This window comes from Cydia strobilella, chromosome 13 (assembly GCF_947568885.1).
Source record: "Cydia strobilella chromosome 13, ilCydStro3.1, whole genome shotgun sequence".
Lineage (NCBI taxonomy): Eukaryota > Metazoa > Arthropoda > Insecta > Lepidoptera > Tortricidae > Cydia > Cydia strobilella.
The window spans coordinates 7,228,772-7,246,396 of NC_086053.1; the positions used below are offsets into that span (position 1 = coordinate 7,228,772).

General features: G+C 37.2%; 2 protein-coding genes across 2 annotated transcripts; one reads left to right on the plus strand and one right to left on the minus strand.

The window, feature by feature from the left end:
• Positions 1–305: 305 nt before the first annotated feature.
• Positions 306–8,605, plus strand: LOC134746370 (uncharacterized). The gene is made up of 3 exons (XM_063680739.1): positions 306–665; positions 7,457–7,666; positions 8,368–8,605. Exons 1-3 carry the CDS (start codon positions 620–622, stop codon positions 8,580–8,582), a joined length of 471 nt encoding a protein of 156 aa, XP_063536809.1. The 5' UTR covers positions 306–619; the 3' UTR covers positions 8,583–8,605.
• A 157-nt stretch (positions 8,606–8,762) lies between these two features.
• Positions 8,763–16,648, minus strand: LOC134746657 (polypeptide N-acetylgalactosaminyltransferase 3-like). Its single transcript, XM_063681160.1, has 7 exons — positions 16,388–16,648; positions 16,158–16,303; positions 15,978–16,072; positions 14,953–15,133; positions 12,787–12,925; positions 11,455–11,640; positions 8,763–11,109 (listed from the first exon to the last, which is right to left on the minus strand). The coding sequence occupies exons 1-7, from the start codon at positions 16,397–16,399 to the stop codon at positions 10,051–10,053; spliced, it is 1,818 nt and encodes a 605-aa protein (XP_063537230.1). The 5' UTR covers positions 16,400–16,648; the 3' UTR covers positions 8,763–10,050.
• Between the last annotated feature and the right edge of the window lie 977 nt (positions 16,649–17,625).

Below are 17,625 nucleotides of genomic sequence, written 5' to 3' on the forward strand. Positions count from 1 at the left end.
TAGATGGCAGTGAATTTACTATGGTTACAGAATTTACTATGACAGTACCGCTCTATTCTATTATATTCTCTTTGCTATAACTGGGTGGTGCATGTTTTTCCAAAAAAAAATATTTGTGCTCCCATCTCCACTTCTAACGTCAATGAAATGATAGATGCATTTTCCTTCCTTCTCTCGCTAAAGGTGAATTCTTCTAAAGCTTTTAAATATCGTTCTGATGTCAGTGTACGTTCGAATGGGCCCGTAAGTGTAATTCGATTACGCAGGCCAAAGATCGCAATATATTTATTCGAGTATACCTATGTTCACGCGGGCTAATCAAAACTCCAGATACGATTTATTTCGGTATCTGCTGCGTGTAATCCCTAAACTACAGTAGTCTTCCGCTGTCACTGCTAACCGCAACTGAATTACGTGTATCTTTATACTATTTTTATAAAGTACACAGTCCTAAAAACACTCGAAAGATTGTCCGAGTAAATTATGGTGCTAGTGATAACAAAACTCGAACAAAGATAAAATAGTGCAGCATAGATAGAGATAGTGTAAAACAAAATGCCTTGGCGATAGGAGGAATGTTAGTCAGTTAGCAACGAAAAACTTTATATCGTGGACAAAAATGTTAGTGTTTATAGTTGTTAGTGTGGCTGTATTGTTACCGTATGGTAAGTTACATTCGTTTGTAAATTATAGACAAAATTTCTACATTTGTATTGTGTTTTTTCATACTTCGTCAGATAAAACTTATCGTTTTCTGTCGGTTTCGTATCGGTATCGGTACTCGAAAAAATACTTTAGCGTCAAATTAAAAAAAGCGGTAGGGTAAATCGTCAATCACTGGCCACCTTATACTAAAAATAAATTATATTCACCTATAAACAGGATTCCTTTTAGTATAAGGTGCCTAGTTATTGAAGGGTGGAGAGTTATTGACACATTGTACTAAAATGAAATCTGTTTATAAGTGAATAGAAATTATTTAGTATAAGATGGCCAGGGGGCCGATTTTTGAATTGCGACCGCTCGATTTGGTGTATTGCGTTCAATAATATCTCCACTACTAGGCATTTAAATTCTACTAATAGAATTGAAAACGGGTGGTCAATTCCACTTGATTCCCAATTTCTATCGCATCGTACTTCAAAAATTAGCATTAAATTTCACCGTTTTCCACCGATTTTCGAGTGACGAAATCGAGTGATCGAAATTCAAAAATCGCCCTCCAGTTATTAAACAGTGGTCAGTAATTGACAATTGAGTCCTACTTTAACATATTTTTTTTATATATGATATAAATACTCAAGTCGGACTCGCGCACGAAGGGTTCCGTACCATTATCTATAAAAAGGGCAAAAAAATCACGTTTGTTGTATGGGAGCCCCCCTAAATATTTATTTAATTCTGTTTTTTAGTTATTTTTGTTTTAGCGGCAACAGAAATACATGACCTGTGAAAATTTCAACTGTTTAGCTATCACAGTTCATGAGATACAGCCTGGTGACAGACGCACAAACAGATAGACAGACAGCGGAGTCTTAGTAATAGGGTCCCGTTTTACCCTTTGGGTACGGATCCCTAAAAAAAGCAGATTTTTTACTCAATAATTTCCATCTTTGATAATGATTGAATGGAATCCAGTTGTAGTGACTGACGATAAAATACATGATTTAGGTATTAAAAATGTATTTTTTTAATTGATTGGGGAGTCGCACTGCAGCTAGTAAAATAATGTACTTAATAATTATGTAGTAGGTACTTAATGCAAAAGTTCTCTTCGCTCTTTCTCTCATTACAGAGCCGCCAAACTAGTCCTGTGCCTTTCATCCTCACAACATCCTTAAGCATCAATGACCCAACAAAAACCATTGTAAATAAACAAAACACGGTAACATCCGTTGAGTAACATTATGTATCACGAAACACAATTCCATTTGTCGGCACACTGAAACCTTCGCCTACGACCGCGACAATACATTGTACCGGCTCATCCCGTCCAGCAACTACTGCTAAATAAATATTTATTTATTCAACTGTTGACAAACGTATTTACATTGTCAATGAGCATCCGAGCATGTCGACATACGCGTGGGCACGGGATTTTATGCTGATCGCCGTTTGTTTATGAATTGGGTCACTGCTGAGTCGATGACGGCGGTATAAATAGACGTTAGACGCGTTTGGACTAAGCATTATCTAGTTCCTGTTTTACGAAACTTACTGCGTTGTTATAAATACCTAGTACAAATGATGTATAATTAAACAAGCTTGTAGATTATGGAACCGATCAATCGATAGATATCTGACATTGATTAAAACGCACATAAAGTGCTGTATCGAAGAATCACCAAAATGTATCGTACATACCTGAACAATTAGATTCCCACCTATGGCTTCGTCGCTCTTCTGTAATCGTTTTTCTTTATTCAGCCAGTAGTACACTGAAAGTAATTAAGCAAGTTATTTTAAAGAATAATTTCGATAAACCTAACAGTTAACAGACATTTAAATGTCTTGTCAAGTCCAAGTTGCTGATTCTAGTTAACTTCGGGTGCCTCACAGACCATAGAAACTATAGAAAGCTCAATGTCTAAATCCGCAGCCATAAACATAACGCAGCACCAGATGTACGCACCTATACTTGGCCCTTTAAAGCACCGTCATTGGTCCATATTTTGGCTGCCTTTAAACAAGGTTGAAGGAGTTAGTATGGGCATTACTAATAGTTTACCCTACCCAGATCAGATAGATATTTTAGCTATACATCTTCTCATTCTAAGTAGTTAGCTACGAGTACCTCTATTGTAGAAAGCTCGCTATCCAAAGACGCAGCCACAATGCAAGGTGCACTTACATCCGTACTGTTTTGTATATATTTAATCCCCTTAAATAACCCCTCCTCTGTATCTGTATTTGTAGGTACAGTCGTCATCAGATATATCGGAGCGGCCAAGGTGGTCACTAATATCTGAACAGGCCTATATCATCAAGGCATTAGAGTGCGTGTTTAGTTAGATATATTTGAGCGACTCGGCCGTTCCAATATAGGTATCTGATGGAGATAGTAGTTTAGTTCTACTGTATACGAGTAGGTAAGTCTTATTTATATTTAGCTAGTACCTCAACCTGTAACTCGCTACGAGTATCCGTAGCTATAATGAAAGACGCGGTGCATTTATCCCTGACACATTTTAATTCCAACTGCAATTGTCACATTCAGATCGCTCCCTCTAGTTGACATTGGGTACCTCTACTATAGAAAGCTGGCTATCTACAGCCACGGTCACAATGGAAAGTGAAATCACTTTGCCGCGCTATTTTGTCTATTTAGTGTCCCTTTAGGTACTTTAGTTTTATTGTATATTTTTGTACGAGTCAGTTTTATTTATATTTAGCTGGTCCCTCCACTGTAGAAATTTCGCTATCCGTAGCCCCAATTTAAGGTGCACGCACCCCTGCCAAGTAATGTCAGATCATCATTTTATTTCCAGCTACAATTGTCACATTCAGATTGCTCCCTCTAGTTGACATTGGGTGTCTCTACTATAGAAAGCTCGCAATATAAAGCCGCGGCCACAATCGAAGGTGCACGCACTTATCCGTGCACAATTATGTCAGACGCCTATCATCCACTTTCCCGGGCGACCGGCTGCTCTTCACGCATCGCCGGTTGACCACCAACTTAAGACCACGGACAGATTGTTGGAACTAAAAATGAACAATGAGACAAATGTAGGTTGTGTTTTGATGCGCATGGATCGAGTGAAAGGATGAAACGTTTGATCAGTGAGAAATGTAACAACTTGTAACGTGTTTATGTATTTTGAGCTTTACCACTAACTCGATAAAACCCGAAAACATCTAAAAAAGAAGTTAAGAAGTGTAAAAAATGTAATAGATACGTATTCTGAAATCACGAGAGAGAAATTACTATCTCTCGTCTAAGATAAGCTGTCTAGCATAGTGTATTAGGTATAGCTAGTCAGCTAAGTTTAATAATTATAGAGTAAGTAACCGAATTTTCTCGCTGACAAAAATCTGCATTATGTCATAAACTACAGCAGACCGCAAAATCTTGAGTCGCAAAAAGGATGCTTGCGTGATTTTAATACAAAGCACTAAGTTAGGAATCTGCTCGCGATAATATAAATTCATACATTTATGGCAACTTTCTCCAGATCATAGAAAAGCCGCTGGCATTGTGGCTCGTGTACAACTGTCCTTATTGGAACACTTCGCCTCATTATAGGCTAGTTTCGCCGTCAGTGTTCTATGACAAAACAAGATGATACTTTGCGGTCTTTCCGGGAAATCATGCCACAACATATGTAGTATTAAGGGTCGTGTCGCCATTAATTTAATTACGCTATACGTCAAATCCAAAAGGAGAAAAGTGAAAGAAAAGCGAATGATCGAGTTAAATAAGTGGTCGGCTCTGAGCTCGGCATACCGACGCATCGAGAGCGGATTCTCTCGCTTTCAATAATTACGTAGCGTACGCGCCTGTATTGGAACGACGGGCTGATGACCGGTAAAATGGCGCGAAACGCAAGAAAATGACATATGATTGCGGCGGTTAAAACAAACGTAAAATGCGCCGATCAGTTACGGACAAGTAAAGGTAGATTGGACATGCAGGGACCGGGCAAATGTCAGCTATCTTATTCGCAAAACCTTTTGTTTTGACTGTGAACTCGAGCTCGTCCGTAATCCCTAGTAGGTATAACTAAAGATCCGTGATTACTATGCGTAAGCGTAGATCATACCAAAACTGGTTCACATGAGGCGTTGCGCCAGTGAAGCATTGTCAAGAACAGGCCAAGAGTCAAATGTCGATCGATACCAAGTCGCCATGGCGAGTCGGTGATGAGGGAGCAATTCTGGGGCGCAAATTGGTAATCACGATCGCTCGTGCACTCCTGTTACAGTATAGACTAATAGCACTAAGGTCTTACCTAGGTGCAGTGGGTTTCTATTCCAATGTCTTCGTGAAATCTTGATACGGATGCCTGTAGGTAACTAGGTATCATTGTGTAGACCTGCAAAAAGGCGGTAGGAAGATAAGAAAGCAATCGCGCGTCTTAACATTAATAATTTTAGTACCTACCTTAATAAAACGGGATAACTGTGAACGGATGCCTGCTTGTAAGAGCGCTTAGTATTATGTAAGATAATCGATAATAATTTTTAATTTCTTATTTAATGGAAGAGTAAATCTACCTTGATCATTGCTGGCAAACTTATGAAGATAAAAATTTACAAAGCTGACACATGTATTGAACGCAAGTGGTTCCCTTATACGAGAAGTTCCAGATAAACATTATCTGATCAAAGTGATCGATGGGCACTTTCCGATTCGACCTAGGCCCTGAACCGAGAAAAAGTTCACCAAAACACCACTTAATAAATACAGGCTTTAAAACAAAGCTGTCGCTTGTCTGAAAGCGATCGATTCTTAACAACTTAACAACAACCCGTTTAGGACAGAACCACGTTTTACAAACAATTTTACTATACACAACAAAACCGACAACAAAACCAAATTCCTCCTGCATTTTGGTTAAGCGCATGTTAATCGCATCAATATTACTGGTTTACAACTATAAAATTTGAAGTCGTAGTTTTGTAAAACTGGATCCTGGCGCCCTCAGGGGGGCTATCTACGAGTACATACTTACGAGGGGTGCCTTTTAAGTTATGTCGTTTGTAAAATCTAAAGACAATTTAAAGCTCAAGTACTATTTATTGTTTTTCTAGGAACTCGCCGTGATATTTAATACACTTTTTCATTCGGTCGATCCAGTTTTGAAACCACTTATTCCACTTCGAAGTTCCAAATGACTGTTTTAGAGAATTTCGACGTTTTGCTCTTGTAAAAACGCAATTGTTTGCCGGGAGGTGTGTGAGCTTGCATTGTCATGGCGCAGTACCATACGATGTTTTCAGTTGATTTCTCGGAATTCACTTATAGCTTCTAGTAAGCAAAGTGTGATGTACTAGTCAGGGTTAACTGTTTTGGATATTCTAACCCGATAGTGGCAACGTGTTCACTTTTGTCGACAAACGAGGTGACAATTTTTTAAATTCTTGAGCGTATGACTTATTTGGTCGGTTTCGCCTCTTTTTAGAACACTCAGACGGTGGATTGCTGTTTGGAATCTGTATCTTAAGCATGAATCCAAGATTTATCACCACTGACAATGTCACAAACGAGTGTTGAATCTCCTCGATTGAATTGTTGTAGTTTTGCGGCACTATCTAATGCAAGCCGTTTTTTGGTCGCCAATAAGCTAATGTGGTATCCGGCGGGAGATTTTTTTTTACACTTAGCTCTTTATGTAAGATGTTTTAAATGAAGCTTCTTCTCACGGTAGGTATATCACATGGCGATCTTCGACAATCAGCCGCCGTACAGCCTCAATGTTTTCCTGGTTTTTCGCGGTTTTCGGACGACCTTCACCCGTCTGTCACTAAGACTAGAGCAATCAAATACCAGCGTTACGCACTCAGAAGGCATGATGCTTTGTCAATGAAAACAGTAGTCAGCCCTTTAAAGCACTGAAGTCGCGTTAAACCTCATTTAAAGTTGTAAAAAATTATCGCACGAAAATTTTCCTATGAAATTTTCAAAACTGACTACTCGACGCTGTACTAATAAAAAGGTTCGGTCAATCATAATTCCTTTATTTGTTTTTTAATTTTTAATTCAAATAGTTTGATACGATGGTAGTTTTTAGGGTTCCGTACCCAAAGGGTAAAAACGGGACCCTATTACTAAGACTTCGCTGTCCGTCCGTCTGTCCGTCTGTCACCAGGCATCTCATGAACCGTGATAGCTAGACAGTTGAAATTTTTACAGATGATGTATTTCTGTTGCCGCGATAACAACAAATACTAAAAACAGAATAAAATAAATATTTAAGTCGCGCTCCCATACAACAAACGTGATTTTTTTGCCGTGTTTTGCGTAATGGGACGAAACCCTTCGTGCGCGAGTCCGACTAGCACTTGGCCGCTTTTTTTAAATAATTGTGAGATATGCAAACGACAAGACTTAAAAGGCCCTCGTACAACTTTACCTAATTTGAATTGTAAAACTATGTTCAAATAAAAGTGCCAAGCAGTCTCAAAATAGGCGCATTAGAAATCGAGTTGTTTGAATGCTGCTCCACTGTGTTAACCTGCCTGTATCTTTGTATACTATATGGAAATCTGATCCGCAGCTTGCGGATAATTTAATTTATAAATTAAAGTTTGTCACCTTTAATTTACAATGTTACGTTGACGAGAACATTTTACTGTGGATTATAAAGCTGCGTTCTGTCATTTTAAACTTACGCTCAAAAAAACTCAACATATCATTCAATACTCGTATTCGTTGCCCTCGCGAACACTTTCACCAATACATCGCACAGTCAGCAAAACATATTCTCACGTTACTATTCCTCATCCTCAACAGTGACGGCAGAAAGCTGCTTCCAACAACGCTGTCTCGGCTGCCATCCAGACGACGCTGCGTTTCCTGGCTCACCCATACAATGCCACCCCAGCACCTCGGTCACGGCCGAGTGGATACACAATCTAGGGCACCCACCACCGTCCACGGATTCCAAGGTGCCTATAGAGTACCACTGCCTGAAGATGGTAGCGACTCCAGATGACAAATCATGTAAGTTTGTTGATAATTTATAATCAAAGTTCGAACGCCCGGGGCTCGCCCATAAGATTCGACCCTATGTGAATGGTCAGTGACAATCTCGGGCATCCACAACTTCCACCGACTCCAAGGTATTTATATAGAGTTCAACTGTATGAAGATGGTAGCGACTCCAGATGACAGGCCATGTAAGTAAGTTGATTGAAGATTTATGACTATGATTTATGAAGGCCCGGGGATCGCCCACAAAATCCTACCCCAACTAAGTCAAGGCCAAAATGTAAACGCAATCTAGGGCATTCATTTCCGTCCATGTAAGTAGCGATTTAGCATGAAGATAAGTAGTTAAGAGTAGTTTATTCTTTCCCTCATAATCTTCTCCTAAGTCATGTAGTAATAAAGAATAAGAACAAATCTAGTCAAACAGGTCTAGGGGTTACGGCGTCAGCGACGAAAACTAAAGACAGTTGTGTCTTGACGCTGGTGCCCTGGTTGGAGGCCTTTGTTATTTTCTCTTTAGTGTATAACATCTACGTTATATACTAAACTGAAATGCGTAGAAAAAGAAACGCCTATGTGAAATAATTGAGCAAATGTTCAGAAAAGTGACACTAGTGACGGAGTAATTTCGTGAGATGGAAAAGCACCCAGAATTATAAACAAACTACTTAAAGTTAAACTAACAATTTCTTAACTACTTTTTTTATTTCTAGTTGGCAACACCGTGGACGTTATACGCGGATGCATCCCCAGAGTCCAAGTGGACTCCGTCTGTCTCGCTCTAAAGGCTGTGGAGCGAGCGAGAGGCCACAGCGACGCGCGCTGTTTCACATGCAACAGAAATAATTGTAATTCGGCAACTAGCATACAAATTTTTAGCCTTCGTATAGTATTTGCCATTTATTTAATTTACATTTTATTAGGGTAATTTTAATTAGTAGCAAATAATTTTTAGAAGAACGATAAATTGTGTCATATGACATTTACAAGTGGGATTCATAAATAAAAATCGTTACAATGAATTATACAACCTTCTTGTATTTAAATTGTTAACATCTTTTTTTTTCAAATATCACTGTTAAAATAAATAACACAACCATTATTGCCTACTGTTAAATTAACACAGTTTAAAACTTAAATGGAAGATCGATTTAATCATACTAATTATAATGTAATTAAATGTATAAGTAGGTCCATCGAATTGGATGGTTATATTAAGTGTATAAAATGACATTATTTCATATAATTAGTGATATGTTATTAAATTCGAGAGTTATTTGCTGCCGTCATCTGAGAAGTAGACTTAAGACTTCTAATAGGTATTACATTAATTAAGCATATTATATTACATATATTGCAAACTATCTAAAAAGACTAGATACTTAGCTGCAAATTACATAATTAAAATTACTTCTAAAAATTTGTACATTATACATATATAATTATGAGTAATACAACTGGCCTATGGCATTGAGTATTTCCGAAATAAATGCAAATATTCGTTCATTGTGTACTATTAATATTACAATTAGTTTTTTTTTTATAATATTTATTTAAAATAAATTGGCAGTGGAGTCGTGCAAATTGTGTAAAAATATTTGAAACTGCTATTAAATTAATGAAATTAATATTTTAAAGCATAAACAAAAAAAAATATAAACGTCAGTATTTTCAAAGAGAAACTACTTGTTTCGTATGAATTAGTGACATAATTTAAAAAAAAAGCTATAACTCACGAGTGCGTTATAGCTTTTTTTTACAGAATCCATAACTCACGCGGGCTCCTTTGTCCTTCACATCTGCATGAAATAAGATCTTTTTCGAGCAAGTGTGATGAAAATGTATTTATGCAGCTTGACCCTTTGAAAGCCACGCCTATCGTCCGCGGCACGGCACCGTGAACCTTGTTGGAATGCACGAGGGTTGATATTGGGCTGTAACCGCGCGTCAGTTGACGCCTTTAGCGGGCAAAGATAAAATGTTACAAAGTTTACGAAAAAAATATAAAAGAACAAAAATATTTCAAAAGCTGTAGAGTTTAGGTTACACCAATAGTATGAGATGGTGACCAATACACAATTAATAAATTACACATATACATACAGGTACTATGTGATAAAGCTTACATTACACATCGACAAAAGAGTATCTAAATAATAGTATGCATTATACATTTAATACTAGTTTTTATACAATGGAATGTCAAAAATAGATGCTACTACCAATAGTCTAAAACATACAACTATGTAGTAATATAGTGCATTGTTCCGTTATAAACATTTAACATAAAAACCATATATAAAAGTACAAAGAGAGAAAACAAAGAAACAAATTTATAATGAGATTCTTAATTACATTGTACTTTTAATTTTATTTAAGTACTTTTAATATCACATTTACCGCCAAGGCACTCGGTCAAAATGCCAGATCTGTTGCGTGGTAGCCGCGTCACGCATTTTGTCGCGACATTTCTTTGTCGAGATGATATCACTAAAACCATCCGCTTGTTTATCGATCAACGCTAACGATAAGCACAGACCGTCTTTTGTTTTTAACCTAGGCCCCTTCTGCTCCCAAATCTGCTTCGGCGTCTCTTTACAAGCCTTCCACATGGCGCGACCTTCGGTTCGCTCTAAACACAAATTCTCATCACCCATAATCTTACCCTCAGGAGTGTAAACGACCATCGTGTCCCAACTTCTATCGTCAATCCCACAGGGCACCCCCTTCGCTGGTACAGCGAGCCCCGTCGTTTGCTCCGGCACCGCTAAACAAGGACCAAGATCGCTCCTAATCTTGCCAAACCATCTCTCATCACTCGGAAAGAAATTCTGAGGCCACACATTATCCAAATACCATTTAAAACTTTTACACTTCAAATTCTTCCGCAACTCTACCCTTGAATACACGGTTTGTTGATCGCGTATCGCTGCTATGTTAGGATTGAACTTAAAAAAGAAATCGGCCCACTCGTCCATCCACACAGTGGCTGCGCGTGCTAAATTAACATTTAAAACTTTGCTAACGCCTCCTGGATATTTATAAGGACTGTGTCGTCTAAAAATGTGTCCTACTCTAGAGCATGGTGTGATTTCTACTCGAGCGCCGCACTGCCAGGCTCGCCATGACAGCTCTAAGTTTTCGGCTCCCCAAATAAGCATACCTTCATCGTATCCTCCTAAGCGCCAGAAGAGGCTTTTCCTGACTGCGAAAAGTCCTCCAGCCATGGCCGGTGTGGGGTAGGGTTTGGAAGGGTTTTCTGCTTTCTGAGCCATGACTTCGGCACTAGGGTTGAGCCAGCGAAAGAATAGGTTCCAGCTAAAAGCGCCCCAGTGCGCGTCGATGCTCTTGGTGTAGGCTAAGGTGTCCTCGGATAGTAGGTCTATGTGCGGGCATATGAAGACGTCATCGCTTCCCGCCCGATCGAGGAGAGGCTCGAGCCAACCTTGTGTTACCTGAAATCGATTAACAAAATGTTATAGATCATGAAAATAAACCCCTAAATGTTTCGTAAAACGGCGTGCGCAAAACTATATCATTAATGCTATTGGGTAAGGTTCATGTTGCTTCATTAAAAAGTATAACATAAGTAAAATTCAACGATTTTCTTTCTGTAGCAGAGAAAAGAGTAACTAGCCGTAAAGACCATACCTTAATATCTATTCATATGTAACCATTGTTACGGCTGAACAGCGTACCCTGCGTACCTTATTACATGCATATTTCTTATCTAGTTATACGCTGTTTTGCCGTGACAGGGATGATGTAAAACAACATCAAGCTGTAATAGTGGTTCTTACCTCACAATGAGCATCTAAAAACACCAACACGTCTCCTTCGGCCTTCCTGGCTCCCAACAGCCGAGCTCCCACCAGCCCTTTGCGTTCTTTCATGCGAATAATCTCCACTTTATCCAAGTTGGATATGGCACCGTCCAGCTCTTTGCCGAGGTACCTTCTCTCACTGGCGTCGTCTACTAAAATAATCTGAAATTTTACGAAAGTACGTTTAAAACGATCTGTAATATGACAATCAGAAAATGTAGTGAATTAATATCAATATTACCTATATAATGAACTTCTTATAGTTTAAAACCACATTTTTTAAAACGTTTACGTGATTAGTAAACCACAAATCGATCTAACGATTGGAATTTTAAGGGGTTTGCGCAAAGTGCACTTTGAGATAAAAACAATTAAGATAATACGTTCAACTCTTAACAAGTTTCTTCAAAACATTGTATTTTCTTCATCATTGCCATCGTACGTTTGAATCTACATGTTTAGGTTTTAAATCTGAAACTACTTATGTTAACATTCATACGACACATATAGAGCCGGACCAAGCTATTTCTGCATGGCATTTGCAAGGACAAAATGTGGCAATGTCATCGTTAATGTCAAATTTCTATGAAAATATGTCATTTATAATGCCACTCTCTCACTTCGTTGTGTACCAGTCAGCGCAAAGTTAGCTCAGACGGTCTTCACAGTTCTAAACATATATACCCATAACCCATAACGTTTCCGCGTATTCTAACTTAGGGAACAAATTGAAGAATCAAGATCAGGGCTCGGAACCGGTATTTTTTAAAAACCCCGAAATAGCCCAATATTTTGATTTTTTTATGCTCATTACGTAGGACTGAATCATGTATTTAGGAAACAATTTTGCATTATTAAAACGTCCCATTAAAAATGAAATTATAAACAAAAGAACGAAAAAGAACGTAATAATACCGGTATTTTTGTATGGAGCAAATACCGGTTTCCGACCCCTGATCAAGATGCTCTCTTGAAGGCCTAGCCAAGATGCAAATCGTTAGAGCCGTAGCGAACGAAACGCTACTGTCTCTCTGTCGCACTTATATGAAAGACCGATAAGGAGAGATCACCGTTTCGTTCACTACTGCGCAAACGATTTGCATCTTGGCTAAGACTTCAAGAGGGCCTACCGCGAACCACGTTCGACGTGTTGCCTCCCTGTGACACTTACGTACGAATACAACAGAGAGGTAACACGTGGAACGTGGTTCGCGATAGGCCCTCAGGTATATCCAACTGGGAATTCCATATTCAGATAATTTCTCGACACTGCGTGACAATCGTAACTATTTAATAAAGTCACGTCACCTGTTTCAACAGTTGTTTAGGGGACCTCATGATAACCGACATGACGGTACGCATCAAAGTTGACCACGCCTCATTATGGAACACTATGATGACGGTCGCCGTCGGCAGGTTATCTAGGTTGAATTCCACGCTCTTACAACTGCAACAAATTACTTACGTAAGACAACATAATTACAAGCATTCTAGACAAACGCAACTACTCATTTAATATGTACGGGTACAGTATCTTACACTTAAGTATATTTGAATAGTGATCTCTATTATCTAGACAACTGAATTGATTTTGCAATACCTAATTCAAATGAATGAGTTACGACTACGAGGTTTCTAAAGTAAGATATTGCGCTCCGTGTGAACCATAAAAAAATGTTACTTAATAGGTGTGTGAATGTTAGTGTCGCTATATCGCGACAATAGGTATAGTCCTATAGAAAATATAACTGCTATTTGATTCTAAAATTTCAGTTATTATATTACCTAAAAGATCAAGTAAGTCAATACTTAGAAATGGAAAAACAGTAAGGTTCAATGTCATTAAACATAATCAATTAGCTTCAAAAAAATTAATAAAGTACTAAGGTTCAAGCTAATTTGGTTGTCAATACTAACGGTATGAAATGTCCAATGTAAAGTAAACCCTAAATGGCTCAACAATTAAAGTCCGTGACTGTATAAATATAAAGGGCTGCCTAAACAAAGGTGCTTGAAACAATTTTAAAAGTAGTTTTAAGTACACTAAAAAAAACAGCAATTAACAACAAGTGGTTTCTGGGAAGTTATGGGATGGGAAACATGTGAATTGGCTGAGGTCATAACAAAAAAAGGGTCAACCTACTTTAGAATTAGAGGGCACGGCATGACGGCAGTATCTTTAAAAAAGAGGTTGAGGTAGCTAGTCTGGGGACAGCTGAGAAAGCTCTTTTTAAAACTTGGGTAATATTTAAAGTATACCTATAAGCAATATGTTTTGCTTAAAATATAAATTTTGTTAAACTAACATACTTTGCACAAATGCGAGTTTTATATCTGTGAAGTGAAAACCAAAAGCCAGAGGTAAGTAAGTATCATTTTAAGCTTACATTTGATTACAACAATAGGGTTTTCTCCTACATGTCAAATCAGTTTATTTTTTAGAACTGTCAAAACGATTTGCTAATATGGAATTTATATGAAACATGACGTCACGGTCAACTCACCTACTTTTTATATTTCAATATGATTTATTAAATTTTGATCTTGTGTTTAAAAATAACTGCTATCTGTTTTTCTAATAATTATCTGGTGCTTTATTTCATGCATGGTGTGTAATAATTTATTTTAAATACAGTCAAATACCCTATATCTTATACATACATTTTATAATTCAATTTCTTTTGATCAATATTTGCGTAATTTTTATACTCTTTAGTCAGTTCAATGCAGCAATTATTTTATGACACACACGCAAGTTTTTCGATTAGGGTCATTCCAAACTGACGGGTGGGACATTTTTACTCCTTTCTTACCTACACTTTGATTTATTTCTTCCTAACAACTACAATATTTGTATTAAATACTTACAATATTTGTATTAAATACTATCTAATCATAAACCCAAATAATCATTTTATACTTCACCATTGAAAAAAGTAATAATTTTTTTTTTTGTATTAGAAATAGATGGTATTAGAAGTGAGACAGGTGGGACATCAAATGACCCCTCCTCTGCGAGGGCACTGAGACACTTCGCAAATTGTAACAAACTATGCAACTTTTATTAAACATTTTTATATAATGTTTCTGAGATTGTCTAAAGTAAATACATGTATAATTTATGCAATTTGTAAAAAAAAAATAAAAATGCTTCTCATAGCTTGTGACGGGTGGGACAGCACCTTGTGACGGCATGATCTAAATAAACTACTACTATAGGCACGTTCAAAAATTATTAAAATGCAAAAAACGATTAAAATTCGAATCAAACTTATTGATTCCTAAAAATATGATTCGTGAACTTTCCTCTAGATATTGATTTCAATGTAAAACAGTTTATGAATTTATCACCTGCGGTGTCGTTTTCGCTGGAATGACCCATTAGATAAAAGTTTCTATAATTCATGATTACCTGAAAAAATATTATTGCTTTACTAATTAAAACAGAAATCAAAGGTAATATCAAGTTTTTACCTGTCACTTCTCATGTCAGGCAAACTTCTGTTGATGGATATTTTGTCGCTGACTAGAATATTATAAGAGTGTAGTTGATATAATTCCCTTGCTGTGATGAGCTCCCTCTGAGCCAGCTGCACTGGCCTGCCGCCTTCTCCGGCACCTTTGACTGGCGCATAGTTGTTGCTGTTTATTACATCTGAAAAATGATTTAAGTACTTACCTACTAATTACTAATAAGACAGAAATATCAAATTGAAGACTTACTTCTTAGACTTAGTAGGTATTTTATTAATGTCTACTTTTCGTTGTAAATTGAAACAAAACTTCAACCGAAACCAAGTCTGTATTTGCTAAATTTTATTTGATATTTTTCTGAATATATTTCAGCAAATTAACTTAAAATTGCACTATGTACATTTCATTAAAACATTAAGTAGTAGTAGTTAAACCTGAAAAATTAAATATTGTATAATTTCACTGTTGTTAAATTATCATAAATTACCATTAACAAAATACCATCCTTAGATCTAATCAGTCAAGGCTGCAGCGGTCACTGAACAATGTCATAATCACAGAACATATTGTATTTTGTGGTCATAATGAATGACCATCAGATAGCCATGGAAAACGCCTAAAATGAATAATTTCATTTGAATCATGAATCAAAGTAGAAACCAAAGAAATTTTAATTTGCAACTAACAGTAAAACATTATTGAAATAAATCTTTGTGCATGTTAGAATTTTATATTAAAAATATTTCTTTCAATTTGTTACTGCTACTACTGCTAGCTATGTTTTTTTAATAGCCTATCTTGTTTCCCACTGCTGGGGAAAGGCCTCCCCTTTCTTCCACCACTCATCACTTGGTGCATGCTCCCGCCAGTCGAGAAAAAAGAGATGGCGGGATAGCCTCATCACTTTTTGCAACAACTGGTGGGAGTATATGTTTATTAGCTACTAAATAAGTTTTATATGGTAATTAATTATTGCACATTCGCTGGTTTCATTACATCCAGCCTGTGATGTCATATGTACTTACCATCAGATAAGTTGCCTTTACCAAAGCCTCCAATATAGTGTCCAACTATAACTCTCATGCCACCTTTCTCTGTGTTTGACTGATCATTTTGCAAACTACAACAAATAATTATAGATAATGTAAAACAAAACAGCCAAATAGTGAGTGAGACATTTTACCAATATAATAAATTAAAATTACTTTTTACTCCAATCTTCACTGTTTCTTCTTATGGTATTGTATAATTCCATACTGACGTATAACATCGCGTTTATTAAAAATATCAATATTATTATTAAAGTTATAATTTTTTTCTTACGACCTCTGCACAGCAGTGACCAGAATTCCTGGGAATAAAAACATTGACTCATTAGATAATAATGCAAAAATCTATTTTTCTATAGAATGAATATAAGTTCATTTAAACTCACGCCTTGCAGCATCTCTAGACTCTATCGCAAAAATCTCAGATCAACTTCAAGTATGAGACAAGAATAAAAGTACATCAGAAACTGCTCCAACTTGTATCGCCCTATGGGTTTTCAGTGGTCATTACCGCAGTCTATTCTTCATTTCTATGGATCCAATAAAACTGTGTCAGGTCACTAGAATAAATTGTCGTTTCACATGTCCACAACCAAACAGCCTATGATGCCTATTCAATTTATTGAATTGAATGACATTATCATTATTAGGTATCTTCCGAAAGCACGAAAGCAGCGAGACGGAAACCGCAAAATGTATCTGTCATCTGTCATTTGAACGGGCGTTCATGGAGCGTTCAGATACAAAACCATAACCACACGTATCTTTTTATAATATAGGTTTTGAACGAACTCTATTAAGCATCCTGTATGTTGTCAATTTTTTTTTGCACTATACCAATATTACCAATTACAGTAATAACATATCTATTATGGATGGTATAGAAAGGATCGCAATCTCTTATGGCAGAATTGTTGTAAAAGTGACCGCGTTAAGCTTTAAATAAATAGTTCCTAATCTCTCCGGTGGCGCTAGTTAGGCTCTGGGACATGAGTATAACATGAACCATATAAGGCAACAAATAACCCGACCAAATTACGTAGGTTGTTTTTGGTAGTATTTCGGTGTATGGTGGCGCCGCCTAATTACTGTTTTTTGATGGACACTTTTCATACATAGAGATTTGGCTCCTTTATACAGTCTCCATGATATCTATGATTACTAATACCAAAGAATCTCCAGATACCATAGATACAATACACCCAAAATGAATGAGGGCTATCGTTTTTTTGCTCACCAGTTGGCGCCTCTGTTCAATTCAATTTTTCAGGTAGTATGGCTCCATCGGTACTGTCGATGATTTCGCCAACGTCAAAGTGGGATCCACGTGGGATCGAATTAATATTTCTTGATTAAAACATATCGGCCATCGGCCATAGCCAGTGTACGGTAAACAATAAAATTATGGGCCTCTAGGGCTCTAGCCAGACACGGTTAGAGGTAGAAATACCAAACGCTCTTAGAGCACGACGTTGTTCGGTGGTTGTTGTAGTTGTCTCGTAAAACCGATAGCTGGATTTTACGAGAAGCACGTGGACTAAAGAACAAAGAGCATATAATCACTACGTTCTACTAAAGAACAGATGTCAGTCATTGAAGTGACAAGTGACATTTGACATTTCGA